At 36.6% G+C, this 13755-nt stretch overlaps 1 protein-coding gene across 1 annotated transcript; it reads right to left on the minus strand.

Moving 5' to 3' along the window:
• Positions 1-6959: 6959 nt before the first annotated feature.
• LOC131614269 (uncharacterized) lies at positions 6960-12470 on the minus strand. Its single transcript, XM_058885880.1, has 2 exons — positions 8079-12470; positions 6960-7754 (listed from the first exon to the last, which is right to left on the minus strand). The coding sequence occupies exons 1-2, from the start codon at positions 12468-12470 to the stop codon at positions 6960-6962; spliced, it is 5187 nt and encodes a 1728-aa protein (XP_058741863.1).
• Positions 12471-13755: the final 1285 nt, after the last annotated feature.

The raw sequence follows: 13755 nt of genomic DNA on the forward strand, positions 1-13755 counted from the left end.
GATATCAATATTATTTTGATTTTGTCAAGTTAGTGTTTTTCAATTATGTTTTTCTGCCTTCTGCTACGCAACATTCCGGAAACAGCCATCCAACTATATTCTGAATATGCATCTCCTAAAAATTGGTGTTTCAGTAAACGTTTGATGTATCCTGAGATACATCTCCGAAATTTGGGGGCATTTTAGTATTTTCGCGTGGTGCCTAGAAAGTTATTGGGCGCATTAAGAAATTCCCTTTTCTATTGGCTACTTCAAATTTGTTAGGGGAAGCCTGTTCTTATAGGATCTGTTAGTTTCATTTTTGGCCTATATATAGCTGGCCTAGTTTTGTATTTGGATTAAAGTAATAATAATAATTATATTTCTTCTTTTTTCATGATGAGTTTTGATTGGTACATTTATCCGCAGAGCTGGATTTAACATGGTATTAGAAGAAGATATCTCTGATTCCTTCTTCATCAATCTTGCCTTTCATGTTGTCCATTTCAAAGTCATTCAAACAAATATCACATAACATGTTTCTTATCACTTCTTACACATTCTGATTCTCCTTAGATTTACCATCTTTAAGCTTATCCTATTTGTTCAGAAAATCTATATGTGGCATTGTCATATTCGCCCCGGAGAGATTGTGTTATTATTAGACTTTCATTCAGATATGCAAAATCAATTATTTTCTTTTCATTTATTCGATTTCCTTCTCTCTTTACATATTCATATACCTCTCTTCTCTTCCTTCACACATTCATTATTTCTCCAAAAAATTTACGGTAACTGATAACTCATTTATGTGAGGTATTATAGATTTTATACCTCTCTTTTCTTCTACCTCAAAATTTATTCCATTTATGAAACATTATTTCTCCACTAAATCAAACTTGAAAATATTATTTCTTCCATAATCAAAACTCAAAAATATTTCTTCCATTAACGAGTTTCTGAACTCTATCTATTCTCCTAATTTAACAAGGCATGGAAAACATGGATTCAACTTAGCAACATTAGTTGTTGTTGTGTCAGGTAAAGTGTTCTTATTTAACGATTCTATTTATTTATTTTGTCGTTGTTGTTGTTGTTGTTGGTCTTGTTGTTCTTGTTGTTGTTCTTGTTGTTGTTCTTGTTCTTGTTATTTTTGTTTTTGTTTTCGTTGTTGTTGTTGTTTTTTTTTTGTTATTGTTGTTGTTGTTATTGTTATTGTTTTTGTTGTTTTTGTTGTTGTTATTATGTTAAAAATATTTAATATTATATATTATGATGAAATTATTAATGTAATCAGGCAAAACATGTGGTAAAAATGAAGAATGATGGCTTACCTTTCACCGCAGTTATTTATTACAATCGTGGTTATATGTAGCACACTTATCAGTTTATTACCACGGCCAGTAGACGGTGGTTGTAAATAGCTTACTTACAACCATACACTAACTTACCACGGTTGCTCAATCGTGATTAAAAGGCTTTCACAAAAGTGATTATAGATGTTTTCCGTAGTAGTGACACTTGATTTAATCTTTTTAATTCAGACATTTACTAGTTTAATTTAGTGCATTTTGTTATTTTTGAGTAAATTATAAAGAGCATAATGAGTGCTCTCATTTGTGAGTTTTTATGTGTTTTTTACTTGTGTAGATATGACTTCTAATGAGTCCTGACATGACAGTACAAGAACAACACTTTAACCCCAACTTTGAGAAGAGAGCTGGACGAAAAAAAGATAAAAGGAATGTATGTTCATAGATTTAAGGTATACATGACATCAACCAAAGAACTAGGATACATTTGAGTGAAAAGTAAAAGGGATAAGATCAAGACTCTAGAAGACAAAAGTATGTACAATTGTACAACCACTACAACACACAAGACAATTGAAAAACACTTCCACTGTTTACTTGCGCCACTAGCCTGCCACAAGACATTTTATCTCCCACATGCTGATTGCACCTGGCTCTACAATGTTACAAAAAGGGAGATTTAGATGGAAATTTGTTATTTCTTTTGGGCCAATAATCATGAATATTCAAAAGTCCATGATCAAAGACACCAAAAAAAAAACCCTAGATGAAGTTGAATATAAAAAGGACCTCTTGGATGAAATGCAAAGGAGGTTAAAAAATTCATAGAAAGAAACACTTGGTGGAATTTGGTCAAAAGAGAAAGTTGAACAAAATTAGATAATTTCTTATCTTTTCATCTCAAGTATAAACTACCAGCATCTAGCGTGATAGAACTCGTCTCTTGTTGATTGGATATTGCAAGAAGACGATGAAGTTACTCTTAGATTTCCATATCTTTTTCATTATGTGTTTAATAATTTTTAGCTTAGGATCTAATGTTGATGTATGCACTAACCTCATCATGAGCTAAACTCCTTTATGTTCAGTAATGTGAAGTTAATATGAAGTAGTCTTTTATGTTAAATGTGAAGGTTGAGAAAACACTTAGAAGGGGGGGGGGGGGGGTTGAATAAGTTTTTTCTTTTTTTTCGCTTTGAGTAACAATAGACAGAACACAATTATTTGATTACAAGGACTTAATCCACTATAATCAGAACTTGATTACAAATGCACATCCAACTGGTGTGACTAATAATACAATGCACGAGCCAACTGCTAGTGACTAACAATCTGCACAAACCAACTATTTGTGACTAACCAACTTCTAAGACTCAACTAGTCCCAGACTTCTTGAGACTTCTGACCCAACTAGTCCCTCAAGGAACTGTTACAAGGTAACTTCAAATGAAAGTGTTTAGGTTTTGCTTCTATAAAGCGTTAATCACAACTGTGATATTTCACTAATATTCTGTACAAAAAGTTTGAACTCAGAATATGGATATGAAAACTTTTCTTCAGTGAGTTTTGATGTATATTCACACTTTGATAATTTTCATAATAATGATGTTCGTGTGTGTAATTGTTGTATTTGTTGTTTCAAACGAACATGAATATATAGCTTAAGATTTTTTGTCCGTTAACTTGATTCTTGGATGAAGCATTTAATGCTTGCATGTTTGCTTTTCATTTTTGTTTTCTCCAATGAGCTGCACGTGGATAGCTTCTTCAGTTAACCTTGGGAGTTGCGCTTTTTGAGTGTTGCAGCCGTCTTGCTAATGATTATGTTTTTAACGGTATTCTGAATCAGACTTCATGAACTTCTGTTCAGCTTGGAATACATCTTTTATATCAGTATGTTTGCAGCGGTTTTGGTGCTTTATCAGAAGTTGCCTTAAGACTTGAGTATCTTGGCATTTATTCATCTTTGCATATCAAGTTCTGATGGTACTTGTATTGAAACATCTTCTGAAATTAGAAACATATATTTATAGTACCACATTTACTTATACAAAATTTATTTGCTTGTTATCATCAAAACACTATAAATATGATTAGAACCAAACTATGTTCTAACAAAATGGTGTGTTGTTAGTGCTTTATTTTATCATGCATTACACTGTCATAAATCTTATTCTTTGGCTAATCAACTTAGAGCAGATACAAGCTTGTTATTGTGAGGAATCCATCAAAAAGTGGAAATCATGATAAATGTGATTGAAAATAGTAGGATATTAATATTCACTAGATTAGCTATTGTAAGCATAAAACCTACAATCATAGAAGACATTCAGAATAAAAGCACACATGCATTAGAGTTAAAAGTGAGGCTTTGAAATTTGTCTCCTTGCTTTATTGTATATGTTTATGATATTGTAGGAATATACACCATACGATCACATTTCGACCTCATCTGGCACGACATAGCAATAGTCACCCAAATTTTTCAACATTTTCTTTCATATATTCTTCATATACCAAGAAAATTCATCGAGTTATTCATAAATTCAACCACAATAAATCCATAAACACTAATATTGTTCATCCATCCATCCATCCAAGAAAACCAAGAAAATTCATCAAGATCGTTTATTTCTTCACTCAAAACACCCTAGAAACGAAAAAGTTCATCCTTTTCTCCATTAGGAATCTAGTTGTTTTATTAATCCCCTCCATATCTTCATCTTTGCTCCTCGTTTCTTCATACACCTCTACCTAGAAATTCAATAGCATTCGAATCATATAATTCTTGAACCTAGATTTTCATCAATGTTGAATCTATCACCCGTCTCCCAAATCAATTACTCCATAAACCAAGATCAAAATACCCAACAAACACCCATACATCAATATTCCCTTTACAATTCTTTCAAATCCCTTTACCAGAAATTCAAAATTTTCACCCTAGAAATTTTTCTTCCGATAGTTTTGTTTTCACTTTCTGTTCATCATCTTGTTGATTTTTTTATTCCATTACATGCAACATGGAAGAATCTGACTACCATTATACCTTACCACCCAAATATCCTCAATCCTCTATTTCCAAAAACACTAACAACCACACAAATGATCCTCATTTCACCAACAAAAATTATCAACAAGATATGCTTGATCCCAATTTTATGGATCTCATCAATAATTCGGGGTTGGCTATTTTTTCTTCTACCCTTAACAGTTCTAATTACCACTAATGCTTTCGTGCTATCCTTCTTTCCATGTGTTCCAAGAAAAAACTAGGTTTCCTTGCTGGAACCCTACCCCTCCCTCTTAATACTGATCGTCTGGCTCTTTCTTGAAATCGATGTAATACAATGGTTATGGAGTGGATGAATGATTCCATTTATGCTGAGATCACCCCTAGTGTCATTTAAATGGACACAACTCGCGAAATATGGATGGAGCTCCGGATCGTTATCATCAAGGCGATGTGTTTCAAATATTCAACCTCTAAGAAGTAATTTTCATCCATCGCCAAAGAGACCAAACTGTTAATCAATATATCACCACTCTTAAGAAGATTTGGCAAGAACTAAATAACGTTCATCCTCTCCCCTCTTACTCTTTCCAAATCAAGTGTTCCTGCAACCTTATCACCTCTATAAATAATTATCAAGAAACTGATTATGTAATTAGGTTTCTTAAAGGTTTAAATGAACATTATGCTTCTATTTTTTCAAACATCATGCTTATCAACCCTTTTCCTCCCATTAACAAAGTTTTCTCCATGGTTGTCCAACAAGATAATCAATTCAATCTTTCAACTGGAGCAAAAAAAAGTCACTGCCAATGATTCCAAATAGAACAATCGTCTGTAATCTCAAAATCACATCTCCATAGTTTTTCAAGGACGTGGGAAGGGACCTAAAGTTTGCTCTTACTGCAACAAGCATGGCCTTACAATTGAGGTATGTTTCAAGAAACATGGTATATCTCTTTAGCTAAAGAAAATCAACATCAATCAAGATTCAACACACATAGACCAATGAGATAAAGGCAAAATTGACGATTCTGCAAACAACACTAATGTTTCTTTTGGAGCAACTTTCACTACATAACATATCAAAGGTTTACTAGATCTTCTCCAACATGCCTACCAATTTCACACATCTACAAACATTTCACAAGTATGCCTTAGTCAATTTCCAATCTTACTAGGAAAAACTATAGGATTCTTGACACGGGAGCCACAGACCATGTGTGCCATAGTGAGACCCTCTTTCATAACCTCGTGAAAGCTAAGTCTGAAACTATGCATCTTTTTAAATAGTTTGTTTATCCGATTAAAACTTTCTTTTCAAATAATTAATAATGCCATTAGAACTAACAATGGCCCAATTATTTTTTAAATATTTTTACCTAGAACATGGCATATATCATCAAACTAATTGTGCTTATACATCTTAGTAAGATGGGATTGTGGAAAGAAAGCATCAACACCTTTCAGGTGTTTCTCGAGCTCTTCTTTTCCATTCCCATCTCCCAAAATTTTCTAGTCTTACACTATTTTTAAAGTTATTTTCTTAATCAATAAACTCTCTTCAAATTTTCAAAATTACAAATCATCTTTTTCTATTATGTACAACAAACTTCCTAACTATGCTAAATTAAAAGTTTTTAGTTGATTGGTTTATGTTGCCTCTTCTAAACATAATTGTTATAAGTTTGATTCTAGAAGCCATAAATGTATTTTTCTTGGGTACAATCATGGCATGAAAGGTGCTATTCTTTTTCATTTACATAGTTGAACTATTTTTATTTCTCGTGATATCGTCTTCTATGAGCATGTGTTTCCTTATACCTCTAACACTCATAGTAATCCTATTTTCAACATCAAACCCACCTCTCAAGACTGCATACATGATTATATTCCCAACATCAAGCACACTCACACCCCCTCACTCATCTCCTACAAACACACTTGTTTCCCCACACAACATTACTTCTCACTCCATATCCACCACCAATACTCCGCATAATTCAGCCCATACGCTTAACCAATCTCCTTCATCATCAAGCACTTACACACCCATTATCCTTTCTACCCAAAAATCCACTTATACTATTCATCCTCCAACATATCTTTAAGACTATCATAGCTATTTTCTCACAGGTAATCTTATCCTCCCCGCTGAGGCCACTAAAGGTAATTCTATGTACCCTATACAGAGTGTTGTTAATTATGATAAGTTATCCAATAATCATAGACCCGTTCACTTATACCACCTGTTTAACCCATCATTTTTTAGCAGATTAACCAAAAAAAATCGCTAAACCCTGTTTTACGGATGCAAGCTTAAACATGATGGATATGCATGTCTTTTTATCACTTTTAAGATTAGGGGGTAAGACCCTTTCTGTCCCTCCCCATTTTTTGATGGGTTGAGCCAATCAAGTTTTCAATCAAATCCTTTCTATCCTATAATTTTGGTGGATAGTGTGATAGACTATACTAAGGAATCACTAGATCTAAAATGCATAAGAGATAAAATGATAAAACAACTTTCTTCTTGATTCAGCCTCCAAAAGAGTTTACAATATATAGCTAGGGTAAATAGACTAAATGGGCCATGGGCCACTTAATTAGTACAACTAAAAACAGCTCAATTAAAAAAACTACTAAAAACACTCCTATTTCAAATAGAAGTCTTTAAGTAAAACTGATTGGGTCTTATTCCTAATGGGCCTATCATGTTTCCTAACAATACTCATTGGCCCATTAAGAACCTTGTCCTCAAGGTTCATAGGTGAGTGGGCATGGGATGAAAAACCCGTTGGGCCGCAAGTTTCAATTGATGAGTCCGGGAGAGAAAGTTTTGAATCTTGTAGGTTGGATACAGCTGTGATCCGGTTGGCAATTGGGGCAATCTGGATGAGTGGAACAGATTGACTAGCAGAAGATAAGGGTGATGGGAAAATGCTAGGATGATGCCAGCTGTTGCCTTGGGACGCGGAGGGGCTGGAGTCAGAAAAAGGGGCTTCGGTCAATGTGATGTTAGGTGAAGCACATGGGTGTGTCACAGAGAGACGTTGGGAACTCTTCAATTGAGGAGCACGCGTGGGACAGATGGCAAAAGGGGGTTGGACCGCACTGTGTACTTGCCGGTCACAGGAAGTAAAGAGTTTAACGTTACTTGTAGCCTCTGAAAGTGGGTTATTAACATAAGTGCTTTCATTTGTTTGAACGACCCATTTCTCTCTTTCGTCGTCCTTCTGGTTTTCTTTAGCTTTCTCTCTTCCTTTGTCTTCCTCACTTCTTTGTACTTCCATTTCTAAACCATTATCAGAACTCACCTTGCTTGGAGTCTTCTTCATCCTAACGCCGACTCCGATAGGCGCTCTGTTCTGCGATTTTCCACCTTGGTCTGAAGGTGAGTTACGAATCGAAAGTGTGGTAACATTGGTTGGTTCTTGTGCATCCGAAACCTGATTGTTTGTTGATTCTTTTTCAGGTTCACACAACGGATCCGTCTCTTCCGAAGCAGGATCCAAGAAGTCCAATGGACTATTGAGAGGGAGGGATCAAAAATCTGACTCCGGATCCGAACCAAAATAAGGACGCAACAATGATACATGGACCACCGGATGGATGCGTGATGACGATGGTAAGTCTAATAAATAAGCGACTTCCCCGACTCGCTTAATGATTTTAAAGGGCCCGAAAAATCGTTTTGACAGTTTTTCTGATGATCTCCTTTGCACAGTAGATTGACGATAGGGTTGGAGCTTAAGGAGTACTGAATCACCGACCTGAAAACTGTAAGCCATTCTGGACTTATTAGCTTGTTTCTCCATTGCTTTTCTACTCTTTTGTAAGTTCAACTTGAGTTTGACAAGAATGTCTTTGTGCTGTTGCCAGGAGAACTCGAGGGGGTCCCGGCGAGAGGAATCGTTGATGAAATCGGTGATATTGGGAGGATCTCGACCATACAGAGCTTTGAAAGGAGGCATGTTAATGGCTGAATGATAGGAGGTATTGTACCAAAACTCGGCTAAGTGAAGAAACTTATACCACTGTTTCGGATGGTCACCGACAAAACAACGAAGGTATGTTTCTACTGACCTATTTACGACTTCAGTTTGGCCGTCAGTCTCTGGGTGGTAAGATGTGCTGTATTTTAGTGTAGTTCCCTGAGCTTTGAAGAAGGACTTCCAGAATGAACTCAAAAACAGAGGGTCTCTGTCGGAAATAATTGATTTCGGAGTACCATGCAAACGGAAAATCTCCACCATGTAGCGAGATGCGAGATCCTTAGCTGTAAAGCTTGTAGGTAACGCCAAAAAATGGACATACTTGGTGAGTCGGTCGCAGATTACCCAGATCACGGTGTGTCCAAAAGAATTCGGAAGATGTGTTATAAAATCCATGGTAAGTTCTTCCCAAACATTATTAGGAACAGGCAGAGGTTGTAAGAGTCCTTTCTTTTTCTGAGTTAGATGTTTGTTATGTTGGCAGGTAGAGCATCTTTTTACAAAGTCTTTTACGTCCTGGTAGAGGCCAGGCCATGCGAAAGAATTTGACACGCGAGCGACGGTAGCCTTAACACCGGAATGGCCGGCTGAGGGTGTTGCGTGGTATTCATGCAGAAGAGAGGAGCGAAACCCCAGATCGTCAGGTATGAAGATCTTGTCTCTATAGATAAGTAAGCCATTTTTAAACCTGAATGAAGTAAGGTTGCTGCCTGATTGTGTAAGTTGTGTGACAGTGTTTTGTCCTGGTATGGTGGAAGCGTAGAAGTGCTGTAGTTTGAGAAGGATATCTGGGACAATCGAAGAGAGGGTCAACAACAAGGAATCATCAGGAGAAAATTGTCTGCTGAGCGCATCTGCCACCTGATTAGAACGGCCAGGTTTGTAAAAAATTGCAAAGTTAAAGCCTTGTAGTTTAGAAGTCCATTTTTGCTGTTCTGGTGTTTGTATTTTCTGTAGCAGTAAGTTCCTTAGGCTCTTTTGGTCAGTATGAATATGAAAGTGCTGCCCTATAAGATACTGACGCCACTTCTTAACCGCTTCTGTTACAGCATACATTTCTCTTACGTACACAGAAGCTGCTTGCATCCGAGGGCACATCTTCTTGCTGAAAAAGGCGATGGGGTGACCGTCCTGAGAAAGCACAGCTCCGATAGAGACACCCGAAGCATCAGTTTCTACAATGAATGTCTTTTTAAAATTTGGTAAGGCAAGAACCGGCATGTCGGTCATCTTGTGCTTCAAACTTGTAAAGGCCAAAGATGCCTCTGTACTCCACTGAAATTTAGTAGAACGTAAAAGATCGGTGAGGGGAGCGGCGAGTGTGGCGTAATTCTTAACAAACCTTCTATAAAAACCGGTGAGGCCCAAAAATCCCCTGAGAGTCGTGAGTGATCGCGGTAGAGGCCAATCCAAGATTGCCTTTACTTTTTCTGGATCAGGTGCAACACCACCAACTGATATAACGTGCCCCAAGTAATCAATTTGATCAACTGCAAAAACACACTTAGAAAGTTTGGCATAAAATGAATTAGCCTGCAATAGTTCTAAAACAACCTGCAAATGAGTTAGGTGGTCAGTATAAGTGGGGCTATAAATGAGTATGTCATCAAAGAAAACTAAAACGAATTTACGTAGGTGAGGTCTGAGTAAGTCATTCATAGCTGATTGGAAGGTGGACGGGGCATTTTTCAAGCCAAAAGGCATGACAAGGAATTCATAATGCCCGTCAAATGTTCGGAAAGCTGTCTTATGCGTATCTTCCGATGCAAGTCGGATCTGATGATATCCCGAGCGTAAGTCTATCTTAGTGAAAATCTTAGCAGAATTCAGTTCATCTAGTAACTCATCGATGGTTGGGATGGGAAAACGGTCTTTAATAGTGACGGCATTGAGGGCGCGGTAATCAACACAAAAACGCCAAGTTCCATCTTTTTTCTTTACTAATAGGACCGGAGAGGAAAAGGGGCTGCTGCTAGGAATAATAGTACCTTCTTTTAACATCTCTTGGATGAGGGAGGTCATAGCATCTTTTTGGTAGTGTGGATAACGGTAGGGTTTTACGTTTATAGGTGGGGTATTTGGAAGGAGAGTGATGTGATGATCGTGAGGGCGGCAAGGGGGAAGGCTTTTTGGTGGTTGAAATATATTTTTATAGGTTTGAAGAAGGTGCTGGAGTTCGGGTTTTGAATGAAAATTAGGTGTGGATATGGAATTTGTGGCCATGGGGGTAGAGTTGGGGACTTCCAACGGTTCCATGATCATGAGGTGGAAGGAAGCAATGGAGTTTGCATGGATGAGATGTTGTAATTGGTGAAAAGAGGTGTGAATAGGCCGAGTTTTAGGGTCACCCTTGAGTGTGATGGGTTTGTCATTGTGTGTAAAACTAATAGATGGAATAGAAAAATCTGCTTGAATGGGTCCCAAAGTTCTAAGCCATGCCATCCCTAGGACAACATCAGCACCCTCAATAGGCAATAAGTAGAAGGGAAGGGTGAAAAGGTCATTGTTAAGATTCAATGTAACATCGTGGCAGATTCCCTCACATTGTAAATGGGATCCATTACCCACCATAACAGAAAATTGAGTGATGGGAGTGGGGGTCAAGTGAAGGTGATGGGCAATGCGAGGTTGTAAAATATTATGTGTGCTGCCTGTATCAATCAAGACCATGACGGGTAGTCCCCCAATATGTCCTTGGAATTTCAATGTTTGGGGAGAGAACTGTCCGGTTAACGCTTGAGGAGATAATTGGAAATAAGTGTCTCCAAGTTCTGTTGTATTTTCTGAATCCAAACAATCAGCTGTAACCATAGAATCACTTGGTTCTTCTTCAGCCAATAGGATTAGAAATCTGTTAGTAGCACATTTATGTCCAACCACAAATTTTTCATCACAATTAAAACAAAGGCCTTGAGCTCGGCGTTCTTGGATCTGGGCTTGGGAAAGTCTTTTAATAGGTAATTTTGGAGGGGGGTTGGTGGAAATCGGTTTGTTTGGGAGGGAAGATTGGAAAGAAGTGGGCTGGGTGGAATTGGGGAAGGACGATTTAGGGGTGTAGGTAGTGAAAGGTTTTGAAAATTTGGGCTTTGATTCTTTTATTTTGGATTCAATTAGTTTGGCTAGCCCAATAGCTTGAGAAATATTGGTAGGGCGATGAACAGCAATTTCATTCCGAATTTCCTGATTTAATCCAGAAATAAAACAGTTTAATATGGCATCAGGGGGTAAACCAAAGACTTGATTGCCTAGCTTTTCGAATTGGGTTTGGTATTGAGTAACAGACCCCTCTTGTTTTAACTTGAAAAGTTCAGCTTGGTGATTCGCATATGTTGAAGGACCAAATCGTAATTCCAATGCCCTCTTGAATGAAAACCAGTCTGTTAATAATTGATTTTGAAACATCCATTTAAACCAACCCAAAGCATCACCCTTCATATAAAAGGACATTAATGACATTCTGTTTTCTGGTGGTAAATTGTAGAAAAGAAAAAATTGATCAGCCTGAAATAGCCATTCCAATGGGTTAGACCCATCAAACATAGCTAATTCAAGTTTGGGTGTTCGAAAAGGGGGTAGGGGAGCCATGGTGGGGTTATGCGCGTAGGAGATGGGCTGGGTAAACGGAATATTAATTTGTTGGGTGTGTGGGAAAGGAGAGTGATTAAGGGTGTAAGGTGGAAAAGGGGGCGGCTCTGGTTGTGGGAAGGGGGTTCGCTGCACTGTAGCAGGGGGTTGGGTGGGGGTGTTTGGGAGAGGAACAGTGGTTCGTGAGGGTGTATTTGTGGGTGTATAGTTTTGGGGAATGGGTACTGTAGCAGTAGCAGCAAAAGAGAGGTTTTCTGTCATACCTGAAGATTCTCCCGGGGAAGAGACAGCCATAGTAGCGTCAGCAGCAAGCTTTTGTAGTTCTTTTTGTGAGAAAACACGCTGTATAGCTTCCATGAGGGCGTTGTAGCGAACATCTTCCTCCTGCCTCTCGGAAGCCATTTGTGTATGAATCAACCCTAGCTGCTGCTTTGTCTCAGCCAAGTCAGAATGAACTTTATCAAACCGTTCATCCATTTGCTGCTGTGTTTGATTCATAGCTGTATCTAGATGAAGATGGGATGTTTGAACAGCTTGTTCAATAATTTCTTGAGGAGAGGGTTGGGTAGGTTTAGGGGGAGCCATGAGTGTAGATTGAAAGCACCAATGATAGACTATACTAAGGAATCACTAGATCTAAAATGCATAAGAGATAAAATGATAAAACAACTTTCTTCTTGATTCAGCCTCCAAAAGAGTTTACAATATATAGCTAGGGTAAATAGACTAAATGGGCCATGGGCCACTTAATTAGTACAACTAAAAACAGCTCAATTAAAAAAACTACTAAAAACACTCCTATTTCAAATAGAAGTCTTTAAGTAAAACTGATTGGGTCTTATTCCTAATGGGCCTATCATGTTTCCTAACATAGTGGTAGGACAAACATGCCCATTCACCACACTTAAATAATCATAATCTCACAATGCTAGTTTTTACCATACTTGTGAATTTTTTGGGTTAAATATGTTTTTGGCCCTTGTAAATTACCAAAATTTAATTTTGGTCCCTATAAAAAAGAGTTGTATGTTTTGGTCCCTACAAAATTATTATGCACTTAGTTTTAGTTCTTGATGTTAAACCAATGTGTGTTTTTGAATGATTATTTTGCATACATGTTTAGAATGTTATAAAAAGTTCGTTGAAAAAAAATTCAAAAAACTTTTAAAAATTCAAATTTAATTCTTCTCATTTAAAAAAACTTTTAAAAATTGGTAAACAAATATTTTATAGTATTCTAAACATGTATGAAAAAAATTATTCAAAATTTTAAAAGTTAAAGGATAGTTAAATAATTTTAAAATCTTAGAAAATAATAGCTAGGGACTAAAACTGTATACATAAAAATTTTGTTTTGTAGAAACTAAAATATGTCATTTTTTTAATAGGGATCAAAAATAAAATTTGAAATATTTATAAGGACAAAAAAAAAATATTTAATCCATACTTTTTTTCGGGTCAGGTTGATGTGCATAAGGTATATCCTTATGCACGGTGCATAAGTCTCGTACAAGCAATATTTAAATTGTTCCGAGTAACATTTTAGTTAGAAACGAGTAATAATATCATAATCTATGAATAATATATGCATTATTTGTACACATCTATTAATTATGAGTAATTATTAATTGTGAGTAATGAGTACACTATTCTGAGTAATATTTACACCATTCTGAGTAATATCGAATTTTAACTATTTTGAGTAATATATTTATTATTCTGAATAATATTTATACTATTTTGAGTAATAAATATAATACTTTGAATAATATAAACAATATTTAAGTATTTATGCACCGTGGATAAACTACATCAACATTTTTTTATCCCTAGGTAGCAATGCATTGTGTGTCATGTGATTAACACAAAT

Source organism: Vicia villosa, linkage group LG6 (assembly GCF_029867415.1).
Source record: "Vicia villosa cultivar HV-30 ecotype Madison, WI linkage group LG6, Vvil1.0, whole genome shotgun sequence".
NCBI classification, from domain to species: Eukaryota; Viridiplantae; Streptophyta; class Magnoliopsida; order Fabales; family Fabaceae; genus Vicia; species Vicia villosa.

Bases quoted from the DNA above. Each gene is read 5' to 3' on its own strand.
- LOC131614269 (XM_058885880.1), bottom strand. From the start codon at position 12,470: ATGGCTCCCCCTAAACCTACCCAACCCTCTCCTCAAGAAATTATTGAA. The intron at 7,755-8,078 runs GTCGGTGATTCA...ACAAACAATCAG, and splicing joins GAATGGCTTACAGTTTTCAG to GTTTCGGATGCACAAGAACC.